At 43.0% G+C, this 15,602-nt stretch overlaps 1 protein-coding gene across 15 annotated transcripts in view; it reads left to right on the top strand.

Annotated features, from left to right (window-relative positions):
* GCNT1 (glucosaminyl (N-acetyl) transferase 1) overlaps positions 1-4,574 on the top strand; it is a 29,706-nt gene extending 25,132 nt beyond the window's left edge. For 14 of the 15 annotated variants that reach the window (XM_029919952.1, XM_029919945.1, XM_029919943.1 and 11 more), the window contains one exon: positions 1,663-4,574. In XM_029919952.1, coding sequence (XP_029775812.1) covers positions 1,703-3,091 — 1,389 coding nt within the window. In that variant the 5' untranslated portion in view covers positions 1,663-1,702 and the 3' untranslated portion in view covers positions 3,092-4,574. Of the gene's footprint in view, positions 1-794; positions 859-1,662 lie in introns of all 15 variants that reach the window. The other variant, XM_029919944.1, reaches the window with a different exon arrangement.
* The last annotated feature ends 11,028 nt before the right edge of the window (positions 4,575-15,602 follow it).

Genomic DNA, 15,602 nt, shown 5'->3' with positions numbered 1-15,602 from the left:
GTTAGAAGTAACTAAAAGTTAGAACGTCTAGTTCTAGTGCTAGCTGGTCTTAAAAACCAGTTTCAAAAAGACAAACACCAATTTGAAATCTCTAAATCTGGGATGGAGATGATTAATATGATTTGACTTTGTTAGAACAGTAGCGCTTAGGGGCGCCTGGCTGGCTCAGTCAGTAGAGCATGTGACTCTTGATCTCCAGGTTGTAAGTTCGAGCGCTACATTGGTTGTAGAGATTACTTAAAAAAATCTTAGGGGCACCTGGGTGGCTCAGTTCACTGAGCATCCAATTCTTGAGTTTGGTTTAGGTCATGATCCCGCGGTCTGTAGGATCAAGGCCCGCATCAGGCTTTGTGCGGACGGTGTAGACCCTGCTTGGGATGCTCTCTCTCCCTCTCTGCCCACCCCCACCGTGTGCTTGGGCGTGCTCTTCCTCAAAATAAATAAACTTAAAAACAAATAAGTAAAATAAAATCTTTAAAAAAGAACAGTAGTACTTACTAGCTATAGACCTGATTTCCTTGTTGTAAAATAGATTTTTGAAAACAAAACATGTTTTGTCCTATTTGTAAACATAGTAAAAATGGGTTGGGTTCCTTGTTTGAATATAGGCTTAATCATTCTAACCGGTTAAAAGCAATGTGGGAAATGCAAGGCCGTGTGTCTGTTTTGGGCTGTGTGTGTCTTTTCTTCCTTGGTGCCTTGGTATGGAATTGAACTAAGAGAGATTCAAAACAGGCCCCAATCGGGCCTTTCTGGTTTAGTTTGAAAATTTGGTGGACTTGTTTTTCTCTCAGAGATTCTTCAGAGGTCACAGCTATTTTGGAACTTCTCCTGAAGAACACCTCCAGTCGTAAGCTGGTGAGGAGCAAATATGTGATCTCTTCACACATTTGGGGCTGGTGATGCCAACTGATGGACATTAAGGGATGTGTCGGGAGGAACCCGGATTAGTGATGATGTCAAGGCGAAGGGTGCTACTTAGAGCAAAAACTCCCCTCACCAACCATGGAGAGTTAAATTATTATAGCTTAGGTCTTCAACTGTGATTTGTATTTCAATATCCTGGAGAGGTAAAATGTTTATTATAGGATATTTTAGCACATCCTTGTACCTATTTTTTTTTTTTTTTTTAGATTTTATTTTTAAACAATCTCCATACCCGACATGAGGCTCGAACTCACAACTCTTAAGATCAAGAGTTGCATGCTCAGGGCGCCTGGGTGGCTCAGTTGGTTAAGTGCCTGACTCTTGATTTCAGCTCACCTCATGATCTCACGGTTCATGGTTCAAGCCCCGCATTGGGCTCTGCACTATCTGTGCGAGGCCTGCTTAGGATTTTCTCTCTCTCTCTCTCTCTCTCTCTCTCTCTCCCCCCACCTTCCTGCTCACACTTTGTCTCTCTCTCTCTCAAAAATGAACATTAAAAAAAAAATTTGCATGCTCTGCCAACTGAACCAGCCAGGCACCCCCCTTGAATTCTTTTTTACTAATCTAGTATTAATATTACAGACTGTGTTTTTTATAACATTACCCTTTTCCTTTGATGGGCCAATTTTGTTTTATCTTAAATATCTGATCTCTTAGCCAAGAGCATGGTTTTTAAACCAGAGAAGATGTCATCAAGGACTATATTTATCTGTATTCCTTCTATTTTTCTTTTAGTGCCGTTCCCCATTTCAAGATGCCTCTGCAGTCTGGATAAATGCAAACTGACAACTCTCAAGGTCACGACAAGGGGAATCATGACTGCCTGAAGCCTGGGAGACTGCCCTTAATTAAGGAAAATCCTCCATCATTGTTTGAAATGCTGAGAAAGTTGTTGCGAAGGAGACTTTTCTCTTATCCCACTAAATACTACTTCTTGTTTCTGGTTTTTTCCCTAGTCACCTTCTCTGTTTTAAGAATTCATCAAAAGCCTGAATTTGTAAGTGCTGGGCATTTGGAGCTGGTTGGGGAGAATCCTAATAGTAATATTAACTGTACCAAAGTTTTACAGGGTGATGTAGATGAAATCCAAAAGGTACAGCTTGAAATTCTAACCATGAAATTTAGGCAGCGTCATCGGTGGACAGCCAATGACTATATAAACATGACCAAAGATTGTAACTCTTTCATCAAGAGGCGCAAATATATCGTAGAGCCCCTTAGTAAGGAGGAGGCAGAGTTTCCCATTGCGTATTCTATAGTGGTTCATCACAAAATTGAAATGCTGGACAGGCTCCTGAGGGCCATCTACATGCCCCAGAATTTCTATTGCATTCATGTGGACAGAAAATCGGAGGAGTCCTTCCTGGCCGCGGTGATGGGCATTGCCTCCTGCTTCAGTAACGTCTTTGTGGCCAGTCAGCTGGAGAGTGTGGTGTATGCCTCGTGGAGTCGGGTTCAGGCCGACCTCAACTGCATGCAAGACCTGTACCAGATGAGTGCAGACTGGAAGTATTTGATAAATCTTTGCGGTATGGATTTTCCTATTAAAACCAACCTGGAAATTGTCCGGAAGCTCAAGTCGTTAATGGGTGAAAACAACCTAGAGACTGAGAGAATGCCATCCAATAAAAAAGAAAGGTGGAAAAAGCATTTTACAGTTGTTAATGGGAAGCTGACCAACACGGGGACTGACAAAATGCACCCTCCTCTTGAAACACCGCTATTTTCAGGCAGTGCCTATTTTGTGGTCAGTAGGAAGTATGTGGGGTACGTGTTGGAGAATGAAAAAATCCAGAAGTTTATGGAATGGGCCAAAGATACATATAGTCCTGATGAGTATCTCTGGGCCACTATCCAGAGGATCCCCGAAGTCCCAGGCTCGCTGTCCTTGAGCCAGAAGTATGACATGTCTGACATGCACGCGATCGCAAGATTTGTCAAGTGGCAGTACTTCGAAGGTGATGTTTCCAAGGGTGCCCCCTACCCGCCCTGCAGTGGGGTCCATGTGCGCTCCGTATGTGTTTTCGGAGCAGGTGACCTGAATTGGATGCTACGCCAGCACCACTTGTTCGCCAACAAGTTTGACACTGACATTGACCTCTTTGCCATCCAGTGTTTGGATGAGCATCTGAGACATAAAGCCCTGGAGACACTGAAACACTGACTCTTCGTTGTAGGCAACTTGGGAAATAAGACACCTGTGAGGCGCACCCCATCTGACTCTTCTTCTGTCTTGTTAATACACATCAGAGAACTATAGGGGGCGCTCTTTGGGGGTGAGGACTCCAACTGGGCAGGTCCTTCAGGCTGTGCAGTTTCTACGGGGCTCGGTGGGTTAGAAAGGTTATAGCATCAAATATTGACCTAGACTTAGCATGCGGCCAGGGCCGACGATGAGTGGCCCAGGGGGCTGGAGGAAGACACAGGACAAAAACCAGCTGTTCAAAGAGCTCAGGGACTTAACAAAATGATTTCATCTGTGCCAAATTCCTTCGAGAGCTTTAAATATGACAGTTTTCTCGATTTGAATAAATACATAGCAACCACCAATGGTAAGGATATAATTTATCTTGCAGGATTTTTTGCTGAAATAGATACTGGACTTGAAGTGATCATTGTAAATACTTTTCTGCTGTAATGTTGTGCCGTGTAATTGTGTATCTATCGGTATGTGTCATCTCAGGGAACTTGAAAAAGTGGGCTTGATTGAATGTGAATATTTCTAATTTTCCCCTCTAACAATGGGTAGATGTTTTTTAAAACCAAAAAAAAAAAAGGTGGTGATGTGTAGTTTGATTCTGTGAATCATCTTAGCTTATTAGATAAGATATCTTAGGTTATTTAAAAAGTTAAGATATCTTTGTTGCTACAGTGTCCTCAGAGAAACACTAAATTTTTCCAAATATTTTTCACTACCTTTCCCCCCTGGTCTCCTCAGACTGAGCTCCGCATCGGGCTCTGTGCTGACAGCACGGAGCCTGGAGCCTGCTTCAGATTCTGTGTCTCCTTCTCTCTCTGCCCCCTCTCCACTCACATGCTGTCTCTCTCTCTCAAAAATAAATAAACATTAAAATTAACATGTTTGAAAAACCCCTCGTATTACTGCCTCAGTTCTCTTTTGTGATTCAGGGGATCGGAATCCATGCAGGGATCTCAGAAAGGGTGAGGTAGGTAGGGGAGTGGCAGGAGAGGCGCCCTATGTGGGCAGTTTCCAAGGGCTGTGAGAATGTTCTTAACCAGCCATCTGTACTGTTTGCAGACATCAAGGCTGTTGCTCTTTGAACCCACTGTGTCCAGTGTCCCAGGGTCTTGCATTCTAATGTCACCTGTGTCTCCATTTGAAAAGGACTGGCATCCTGCCCCTTGGTTGGTCCTTGGCCCTTGGATTAGAAGTTGCCTTCTCTCTGGGAAGCCAGCCTCTGTGCTGTTGTTCCACATGCATCCTTGAAGGCCTGGGAATCTCGAAGGGAACATCAGGTTTGGGGCACATGGTTTCAGGGTTTATTATTCACGGCATATGGTTTTTGCTCTACTTTTCCACCAAAAGGCCAGTGATTGGAGGTGGCTCTTGTGCTAGCTCATATCTCAAAACTAATGAGCAGTAGAAAGAAAAAAAAAAAAGAAAACGTGCTCTTTTGATAAGCGGATACTGTTCAGCCAAAAGTCTAACAGGAAATGTGACGCTTTTATCATTTAGCTGAGACTTAAAACAAGATTGAAACTACGTACTTTATTGTAAAGCATAGCCCGTGAAAGTGACAACACAGGAAAGTCATATCACGCAGCTTTCAGGCACTCAACGGAGAAGCCTTTTTTTATTCCTTAAAGTTAGAACACCTTTTCATTTTATGGAGAGAGCTTTGTCATCTTGGCCCACCTGGATGAAAGGTTCACATTTTTTAAGCCTTTGTCATGTGTAAACATGTCAGTAGATTGCTGTGTTCTGCACGATCAGATAGGACAGCTGGGATGTTGGATCAAGAAAAACATACTCTGAAAACTCAAAAGATGATGTCGATGAGGGCATTATATGATAGTGCTGCCTCTTGCCATCTATATCAGTATTTTAATTTTTTTTTTTTACATTTACTTATTTTTGAGAGACAGAGAGTGTGTGAACAGGGGAGAAGCAGAGAGAAAGACAGAATCTGAAGCAGGCACCAGGCTCTGAGCTTGCGGTCAGCACAGAGCCTGACGCCCGACTTGAACCCATGAATGATGAGACCATGACCTGAGCCGAAGTCAGCATCCGACTTCTGCTCAGGTCCTGATCTCATGGTTTGTGGGTTCAAGCCCCCTGCTGGACTCTGTGCTGACAGCTCAGAGCCTGGAGCTGTTTGGGATTCTGTCTCCCTCTCTCTCACCCTCCCCCACCGTTCTCTTTCTCTCAAAAATAAATAAACATTAAAAAAATGTATTAGCCTGCTTGTCAAAGATTTAACCAATGTGTATTTTCTTAAAGTTTTCAGGGATTGTCATCAGGATATTGATTTAGCAGATTTTGATGCAATCGAAACTAAAAATGGCTTATAACTATTGGGAAAGAAAAGACTGTTTTCATTACTGCAGATCATGGTTGTCCAAATAGAAAGCCCAAAAAATCTTGTCTTAGGGTTTTTGTAAATTAATCAATATATTCAAAAATTAATTTTTTCCATATTCAAGCAAAAAAAAGTTTTACAATATAATGGGATTATGTTATTATTTATCACAGCAACAAACTCCATAAAATGTTTAAACTTAAGATGTGTGGGGGACAAATAGACTTGTAGGGGAGAAAACTACATTGTCCTCCTAGATGACAAATATTTTACACATGTCCTTTCCCAAATCAGTCTATCTGTCACATGGAAATCCAATCATATTCTCAAAGCACTGGTAAAATTGTAGATTTTACCTACATAATAGTGAGGAGTACTTTGAAAGAGAAAAGTAATGAAGCCTTACAATACTAAATATGAACCCATGTTTTAAAACTAAAAAAGTAAGGGGTGCCTGGGTGGCTCGGTCAGTTGAGTGTCTGGCTTCAGCTCAGGTCATGATCTCATGGTTCATGGGTTTGAGCCCCGCGTCAGGATCTGTGCTGACATCTCAGAGCCTGGAGCCTGTCTTTGGAGTCTGTCTCCCTCTCTCTCTGACCCACCCCTGCTCACAATGTCTGTCTGTCTGTCTCTCTCAAATAAAAAACCATTAAAAAAATAAAAAATTAAAGATGTATTGCTAGTTTACATTTGAATGCTCAGACCAGTACAGTAACAACCCAGAAATAGGTGTTAGCAGTTGTAAAATACTGCAAAGGAACTGAAACTACTTAAGAGCATAAAGTTGAACAAAAATAAAAATGGCTGCACTGATGCTTCAGCGAAGCTTGATTTTAAAGTCACCGTTTTCCTCTCTTCTGTAAACCTCCTCTCCTCCCTTCTTAGCCTTTTGTTTCAGAAAACTGGTACCACCCTGAAGACGTGCTAGGGGAGGTTGGTGCCAGGTAAACAATTCCTGGCAAAACAGGTTCGATCCTGGATTTCCCTAAGCCCTCCAAAACCCTTTCCTCCTGGCCAGCTTGCAGTTCATGAGGGCAGGAGTCTGCTGCGGGCTCCTTGGCCTCACAAAGCAATAAAGCTACTGATTGTACCTCTTCATCCCAAACTTTGTCCTGGAGTTTTATTTGGGGTCTGAAACCCAGAAGTCAATTTTTGACAACAGAACCATCAGAACATAGGAAGGGAAGGGCACATGGATTCAACAGGTACATACTGGAGGACGTTAGGTTATAGTTTCATAACCTACACCAAACCGCAGATGAATTAAGAATAAAATAAATGGGAAGAACCTATCCGTGACTATCCGCATGTGATGGAATTTTCCAAATGAAACCAGTGGGCAGACACTTTAAAGAACAGATTATAGATTTAACTAAAAGTATGTGTCTTCTGAATATGAGAAAGCAAAAGGCAATCAGAATTGGAAAGTTTGCTAACAACGTTTGAAAGACGGAGGACGTGGGGCGCCTGGGTGGCTCAGTCTGTTGAACATCTGAGTTGATTTCGGCTCAGGTAGTGTTCCCAGGGTCATGGGATCGAGCCCTGTGTTGGGCTATGTGCTCCATGCTGAGCGTGAAACTTGCTTGAGGCTCTCTCTCTGTTTCTCTCTCCCTCTGTTCTTCTCTGCTCATGTGTGTGCTCTCTCCTTAAAAACAAATATGGGGCACCTGGATGGCTCAGTGGGTTTAGCGTCTGACTTCAGCTCAGGTCAGGATCTCACAGTCTGTGGGTCTGAGCCCCGTGTCCAGCTCTGTGCTGACAGCCTGGAGCCTGCCTCAAATTCTGTGTCGCCCTTTCTCTCTGCCCCTCCCCACTCATGCTCTGTTTCTCTCTGTCTCAATAATAAATAAATGTAAAATTATTTTTTAAAATGAGAGGCTGAATACCTTAATATGGAAATAATTTATGCTAATATTTTAAAAAACAGCCTTATTGAGCTAGAAATCATATACCGTACCATTCACCCATTTAAAGTTTGCAACTTGATGTTTTTAAAAAGAGCCATCACAATCAGATTTAGAACATTTTCATCACCTCCTAAGAAACCCTATATCCTTCCGTGGTCTCTCCTCATTACCCCTCAACTCCCTTATAGTAATTCATTTTTTAAAAGCATTAAGATGCCGAGAGTAACTGAACAAAGGATGTTAAAATTCTTAGAAGGTGACACAAGGGAAATAGAAATGGCGAATATGAAATATTGAAATTCCATGCAAATAATCCATTTAAAACAGTTTAAATTTTACATATACCTACGTTTTTTAATGTTTTATTTATTTTTGAAAGAGAGCATGCATACACACAAGTGGGAGGAGGGGCAGAGAGAAAGGGGGCCAGAGAATCAGAAGCAGGCTCTGCCCTGACAGCAAAGAGCCTGATGTGGGGCTCAAACTCACAGCAAGATCAGGACCTAAGCTGAAGGCAGCCGATTAACCGACTGAGCCACCCAAGTGCTCCTGAATTAGGGTTTTAATATTCCCCCTCATACTTCTGAGACTAGGTTGAGAAACACATACTCCTACTCCAGGGAAGAGTGTTAAAATCTATCCAGAAAGCAGTTTGACCCCATGAAAAACCTTTAAAAACATTCAGATTCTTTGATCAATCATTCGCTTCTTTGAAAATATCCTAAGGGAATAATAAGAGGTCAGATCCACATTTAAATGCAATGTTAGTCATATCCTTCTTTGTGATAAAATGTAAAAATACATAAATCTCCCAAGATAGAGGAATAAATGGGCACTTTTTTTTACATTCATATGATGCGGTATTGTGGAATATTCTTACAGTATACTAGTACTGTGGAAAATTACTATAAATTAACAAAAGTAAACTGGAAGATTCTATATGATCTCAATTATGCGAGAATAATGATCCTGAACACAAAGACGCATTCAGAATTTCCGTGAAATATCACATCTTGATATGTTGAGAGCAATTCTTTCCAGCTCTATAAAATTGTTGCTTGCCAAATATTTTTTTTGAGCATTTTCCACATATGATTTGCCTTAGGGAATCTTATTAAGAGCCCTCAGCCCCAGTCTCTTTTGCGGGAGGGGAGGATCCCTCCTTTCTCTCTTTCCCACAAATGCTTTATGATAAGCATTGATGCTGAGCAGTGTGTCCCGAGGCCTTTTACTCTGGGTAACCCTGCAGGTACCGCCCTTGTATATCCTGGGTAAAGAAAAATTTTTGGCAACACTAACCAGGAGAATCATTAACCAGTCCTATAGGGCGGGGTCAATCTGGCTTCAAGGTCCCAGGATGCCTAGGTAAGGACACAGGTCTGAATCAAGCTTCCCCTCTGACCTCGGAGGCCTAGGTGTTGGCTTCTCAGAATCATTAGACAATAGAAGGGCACACATTGCCCAAGGAAGGAGGGACCACCCTTGTAACGCCCAATGAGGAAAGGCCAGCTAACACCTTTAACATTTCTAAGGGCGGGCCTAAAGATAGAAGCTATAGATAATCACCTATTGCTTAAGACTAGTCACGCCCTATGTGAGGGTCCTGGGCCCACTCTGTAATTGGTTAAAGTTACTGTCAATGATGTTATGCTATAATGATTGGACCCCTGTACCTGTATCACAATTTCCTGGAACTCCCCTTTCCCAAAACTCATAAAAGCCCTACCCCGCCATGTTCGGGGCTCTCAGCATGGATCCGCTGCATTGGTAAAGTCTGTGAGCCCGAGGTCAGGTCCCGCGAGCCTAAGCCTGTAATAAAACTGCCCTTTGCTTTTGCATGTGCGACTGGGTCTCCCTGGTAGTCTCTGGTTTTGGGGGACAATATTACAAATCTGGGTATAACACCTAGATTGGCACTGGTTTTGCCTGCAGCCCCTTGGAATGTATACATGGAATTTTGTGATCTGATACCAGATAAATGATGACTTAATTGTTTGCTGGGTAAAGACGAGCAGCTGCTTGCCAAGGCAAAACAAATGTTCCCTTCAGCAGAGGGAAAATATTCGTATGCCCTAGTGTTATCCATTTGCACATTTGATCCATCGTGGGAACTTGGGTGAACAATAATTTGGTATATTTCATAGGTAAGTCTCAACTGCCTTCAAGATGAGCTAAGAAACAGAAACCAATGCTTTCTTTAAAAAAAAAAAAAAGAAACCACCAACAAACATGTGTTTTGTTGGGTTTCTTTTTTTTTTTTTAAGGATTTATTTCTGCAAAACTAATCACTAGCTTAAATGTTGCTAGACATTGATAATTTACTTTCTTTGTCATCAGACTTATATTAGTAGACTTTCTGGCCCAGTCAGAATTCCTTCACATAACTTCATCCAAAGGAGAAATATTTTCTTTGGGAAAAGCTTTCCCTACTCCACCACCCAAAGAAGCATACCCCTTGAAATATGTCCCTTAAAGCCTATTGAGCTAATAATGACAACAGCTAGCCTTTGCCAACTATTTCCTTACTGCATGATCTAGGCACCCATCATGTCCTTTTACCTCAAGGCCACCCTGGGAGTGGATGCTTCTTTTAGCTCAGTTAACAAAGGGGAGAAAGCAGTCTATGAATCTGTAATCAAGGGTATCTTAAAGAAAAATTTTTTTTTCCTCTGATCTGTGTTACCATCTAAACACAGACCCTGCCCTGCTTCGGGTGTAGTGCCTCTCGCTTTAAACATGCAAACACATTGAAAAATAAAAGGTGGCAGTAAGAAGAATTAATTCTTGAGTCGTGCTGAATCACCCCCCAAGAGCATGTGGAGAGAGGAGAGAAAGAGCAGAAGCAGGAAGTGTGGTGAACATCAGCCCACCGAGGGCCCGCCAAGTAGGAGAGGCGGGTGAGAAATCCTGAGTCAAAATAGTCTTAGAGGTAGGAAAGCCGGGAGAAAGGAATTTGGAAGCCACAAAAGTGAATCCTTTCAAGAAGTGCTGTCAGTCTTAACACTTGGAGGCATAGGAGGTTGGAGAGGAAGAGGTTTGGGAATAAGTACATGAGATAGTCGTGAAACTCCAATTTCCAGGGACGGAGTCCATATAAGTATATTTGCCTGCAGTCAACTATTGCTTCTCTAGCCTGTGTAATAAACACACCCTCATGTACACCAAAAGGGGTGGCCTCAGGACCCTGAGAATCCAGAAGCCTGTCCGGCTGAGCCTGGAATTCTGCATACTGCCAGGTCTCACTCAGGAATGTGAGGGGAGGAGGTACAGGCTTCAAAGATCACAGAGGGCTGTTGCAGGGCAGGGTGGTGGGTGGGCCAGCAGCCTAGGGAGAAGCATGTGAGGGCGAGGGGATGTTGACAACAGTGTCAAGGGAGTCTTACCCCTCTGGATCGCAGGGGACCTGCCATCGCTGTTTGCTCTGGACCTGGAATGCCAGAAGCAGCGTGAGTTGGTTATCAGCCCTGTGTCTTTCCCCCCAGGTCTTCAGGAAAACCTCCATCAGTGCCTTGAGAGTGGGGTTTATATTTTCTGGGTATTGGTGCTTCAGAAACAGGCTTGTAGGCAGGAACAGAGAAGGAAGGGGAAGGAGGGGTGGTGCAAGTAGGAGAGAATTTAAAAGGAGCGGGAGCAGGAATATGGCGTGGGAGTGGCATCCCCTTAAGCAAGCTGTGAGGCCCAACCCAAACTCCCACCTCTGGAGGGGGGTCGGTGGGCAGGGTTTGTGGGCTGGTGGACATCAGCATAAGCCCAACAAAGTTAGCTCCAACTATGACATGTCAATGCGTATACTGAATTACACCCAACCGAACTTTGCAGGTCCTACTTTGGAAAACCTTCCTACAAAGCACCCAGTTATTGATGCTACCAACCTGAGAGGCAGCCCTGAGTTACCCTCTCTCCCCCACCCATTCACCAAGATCTCTCTTCCTAGGGCCACCTGGGCGGCTCGATCGGTTAAGCGACAGACTCTTGATTTCAGCTCAGGTTGTGATCTCTTGGCTCGTGGAATGGACAGTGTGGAGCCTGCTTGGGATTCTCTCTCTTTTTCTGCCCCTGACTTCTGCGTGCGCTCTCTCTCTCTCTCATAATAAATAAATAAATAAACATTAAAAAAAAAAGAGCAGAGTTGATTGCTCACTACGCTGGTGGAGAGCCTCATCTTCAGGTTCCTGGTAGCATGTCAGCGTAAGGAAAGCCAAGCGGGGCTGTTTATGAGGTCATAGATTCTGGTTAAGTTGAGTCTGAAGGTGTGCAATCTTGGGTAATGATAGTAATAAAATAGTGTAGGATGGGAAGAAACAGCAAAGGTGAGGATTTTGAGGCAAAACATTCAAACGGTCTTGAGTACAAACTATCATATGCTGCTTTTTCTTTATTGCAGAATTGATGGCTCTTTGAGGATGTTCTGGAGTAAAAATGAAGTTATTTGCAAATTTTGCCTCCCAGGGCAAGAATTTTCTAGAATAGTAACGTTATGTTGGTGAAGACAGTAAACTGGGTGGGTGTAGATGGTTTTGCCTCTCACCTCCTTCCACTACCCCTCACTCTTCCAGTCCAATAATAGCAACAACAAGAAAAGTAACAGTAACAATAGAGGTAGCAGTAAATACTTAACCGTCCTTATGTGCCAAGCATGATCCTGAGCATTTTATAAATAGTTGTTCAGTTAACCATTCACAGTCTTATGGTACAGACACAATCATCCACATCGTACAAATGGAGAAATAAAGCCGTTCATTCATTATAGGGCCACATAATTTGCCCCTGTCTGAATGTACCCAGTGTATTTATTCATTTATCCACCGAAAGACATTTTGATTGCTTCCAAGTTTGGGAAATGCTGAAGAAAACAACTATACACATGTGTGTGCAGGTTTTCACATGGACATAAGTTTTCAACTCTTTTTGTAAACATCAAGGGCCACAGCTGCTGGGTTGTATGGTAAAGGTTCTGTTTACTTATGTAAGAAAGCTCCGAGCTGTCATCTGAAATGGCTGTCGCATTTCCCCCTTTCCACCAGCAACAAATGAGAATTTCTGTCGCTTCACATCCTCACCAGCACTTAGTGCTGCCAGTGTTCTGGGTTTTGGCCATTTTTATAAGGGTGTAGTGACATGTCATTGTTGTAATTTATATGATGACCTATGATGTAGAGCATTTTTTCATATGTTTGTTCACCATCTGTGTATCTTCTTTGGTGAGGTGTCTCTTCAGGTCTCTTGCCCATTTTTAAAATTGGATTGCTTGGGGTTTTTCAAATTGACCTTTTTAAATGTTTATTTATTTTTGAGAGGGAGAGAGAAACAGAGCATGAGCAGGGGAGGGACAGAGAGAGAGGGTGACACAAGATCCGAAGCAGGCTCCAGGTTCTGAACTGTTAGCACAGAGCCTGATGCGGGGCTCGAACTCACAAACTGTGAGATCATGACCTGAGCTAAAGTCAGATGCTTAACCGAGACTGAGCCACCCAGGTGCCCCTTAAGAGTTTTTGTATATTTCAGACAGCAGTTCTTTATCAGATATGTCTTTTGCAGATATTTTTTTCTCAGACTATAACAGTACCTTTTTTTTAAACAGAAAAATGCATGTTAAAATATTAAGTTAATAGCTGATGTTACTCCTTGGGGACAGGGATGATATGTCTTCATTTTTGTATTTGTAGGCCTAGCACAGAGCATGGTACACAATATAAGCTCATTAAGGGACACCTGGAGCGCTCAGTCGGTTAAGTGTCCAACTCTTGATTTCAGCTCAGGTCATGATTTCTCACAGTTGGTGATTTTGAGCCCCAAGTCCGGTTCTGTGCTTAAATCGTGAGGCCTGCTTGAGATTCTCTATTTCTCTTTCTCTCTGCCCCTCACTTGTTCTCTTTCTCTCTCTCAAGATAAATAAACTTACAAAAACAATAGATTCTCCCTAAATATGTGGTAAATGAATAAAAATTAATTTGCTTAATCCTGATTAACCTCTTTAAGGAAAGAAAAATCTCATTTTAGATATTTATTTTGCTCTCAAATTGATAGAAATTGTAACAGTAGAAGGGAAAACATATAAATATACCCACAACCATCTAACATAAATTCAGCTTGTCTTTATTCTCACTGTCATACAAAACCTTACTGAAAACGAAATGCTGCACCTGAATTAAAGCGGTCTGTTCTCTCCCCGCCCCTGCCCATAAACATTTCTGTTCGGGAAATTTGAACTCTCGGAATCTGGTGTTCTTCCCTCACTGCCTGAGCATGTGACTGACGTAACTGGAGAGTGGGTCCAATCCAGCCTGGGCGGTCAGAGAGTTTGGGTCTCTGGCGGGCTGTGGATCCTCTCTGTTCACTAGGGGAGAGCCACTGGGAAAAGGTGGAGGTCGTGCAAGCTCATGGGTCCCTGGATGGGATGCATTTTGTCCTAAGCCATTTATAGAAACTCCGCAAAGGGGGTCAGGGTACACCTGTTTCCTATGAAACTGACAGTACTTTGTGTGAGGTGCAAACAAGGAAATAGGGATGGCTAATAAAAATAGGGAAGGTGTGTGTGTGTGTGTGTGTGTGTGTGTGTAATAAATCAAGGGAAGGGGGTGGGAAAGGATGCCTGGCTGGCTCAGTCAGTAGGGGATGTGACTCTTGATCTCAGGGTTGTGAGTTTGAGCCCCACGTTGGGTCTAGAGATGCCTTAAAGAAAAAAACACCTCGGGAGAAAAGAATACATGCGTTCTTGGTTTAGGACTAATAGCACCAAGCCAGTGGGACAGGAGCGAGGAAAGCTTTCCCTAGAATCCTTCCACATTACTACTGCACACTAGGGAGCTGTGGGGAATGACATGATTGTACTGTTGTGTCATTTCAGCAGCGGACTCTGACCAGAGTATAGTGTCGGAGAAAGAGAAATTGCCTACCGTGATGGTTGTATCCATTCAAGAGGGTTTTCCTTAGCCTGGGCACTATTAACATTTGGGGCCAGATAATTCTTTGTTCTAGGGGTGGAGGCCACCCTGTAGGTTGTAGGATGTTTGGCAGCCTTGCTGGCCCCCATGCACTGGATGCCAGTAACACCCTGCCCTCCCCTCCCCTCCAGTTGTGACAACTGAAGATACTTCTAGATATTGCCAAATGTCCTCTGGGGGTGGGGAGGGCAGAATCATCCCTGCTTGAGAACCACTGTTTTATAGGAAGGATTCAGTTTCCATCACAAATGCCGGGCAGATGGTCTCCTGTGTGAAGATTCAGAGATTTACCCTGGTGAACCAAATATTCATGGTTGTTGCCAATACGCAGCTTAAATCTGATGGGTGTCAAGATAAATGGCTGGATGTAGGATGTCTCAGTAGGTAGATGTTATTTCTCTAAGGAACCAGGCAGTATTTAGAAATATACATCATCCAAACTACTTCCTTCCTAGCCAATCACAGGAGGTAAAAGCAATCCATGTGTTAGGGAAGACCAGATAGTCCACCATTAGATCCTAATAACCAAGAAAAAGAAATGATACCTATTGATACCACATGATACCTATATGAAATGTGATAGTCTTCCAGAAAAATGTGGAGGCAAGTTATATAAATGACCTTCAAATACTACACTGCTTCAGAAGCAAGTGAAAGGGTTGATAAAAATACAGATGTCTTGGAGCACCTGGCTGGCTCAGTCGGTGAAGCACGCAACTCTTGATCTCGGGGTCATGAGTGTGAGCCCCACGTTGGGTGTAGAGATTACTTAAATAATAAAATCCTATGAAAAAATACAGATGCCTGCGCCACCCCTTATGTTTCAAAACCAATAAAGGTAAACCAGGTGCAGTCGATTCTTGGTGTTCGCGGTACTTAAGTTCTAGAAAGTCACTGCAAACACTAAATGAACAAATACTGAACTACTGTTGTCCCCGGGAATCACAGGGGTAGGTTCTTGAGAACCTCTGATTACAACATGTTCGTCAATCCGCCGTTTGTGCCTTTTCAGGTTTGTTTGCCAACTTCTTGTAAAACAAGCCAGTCTCAGTAGCATTGAAAATCTGCTCTCCACATTCCCCATTTTCCTGTAAAATGCTTAGCAGATATTTAAAAATTCTTTTGGAGCCTCATGATATGCAGAAACAACCTCCTCTGCAAGTTGGATGTGTCTCAGCCCCGTGGTCTTCTGAAAAGCAGGATGCAGCCCGCGCTTGTCCAGAAAGGCTTGGTGTTTCTTACCTCCAGACACCATGACCACGAATCTCCTTGGCTTTCAGCCT

This window comes from Suricata suricatta, chromosome 13, assembly GCF_006229205.1.
Source record: "Suricata suricatta isolate VVHF042 chromosome 13, meerkat_22Aug2017_6uvM2_HiC, whole genome shotgun sequence".
Classification (NCBI taxonomy): domain Eukaryota; kingdom Metazoa; phylum Chordata; class Mammalia; order Carnivora; family Herpestidae; genus Suricata; species Suricata suricatta.
The sequence above is the reverse complement of the archived record's forward strand: the minus strand, read 5'-3'. Positions and strand labels throughout refer to the sequence as shown.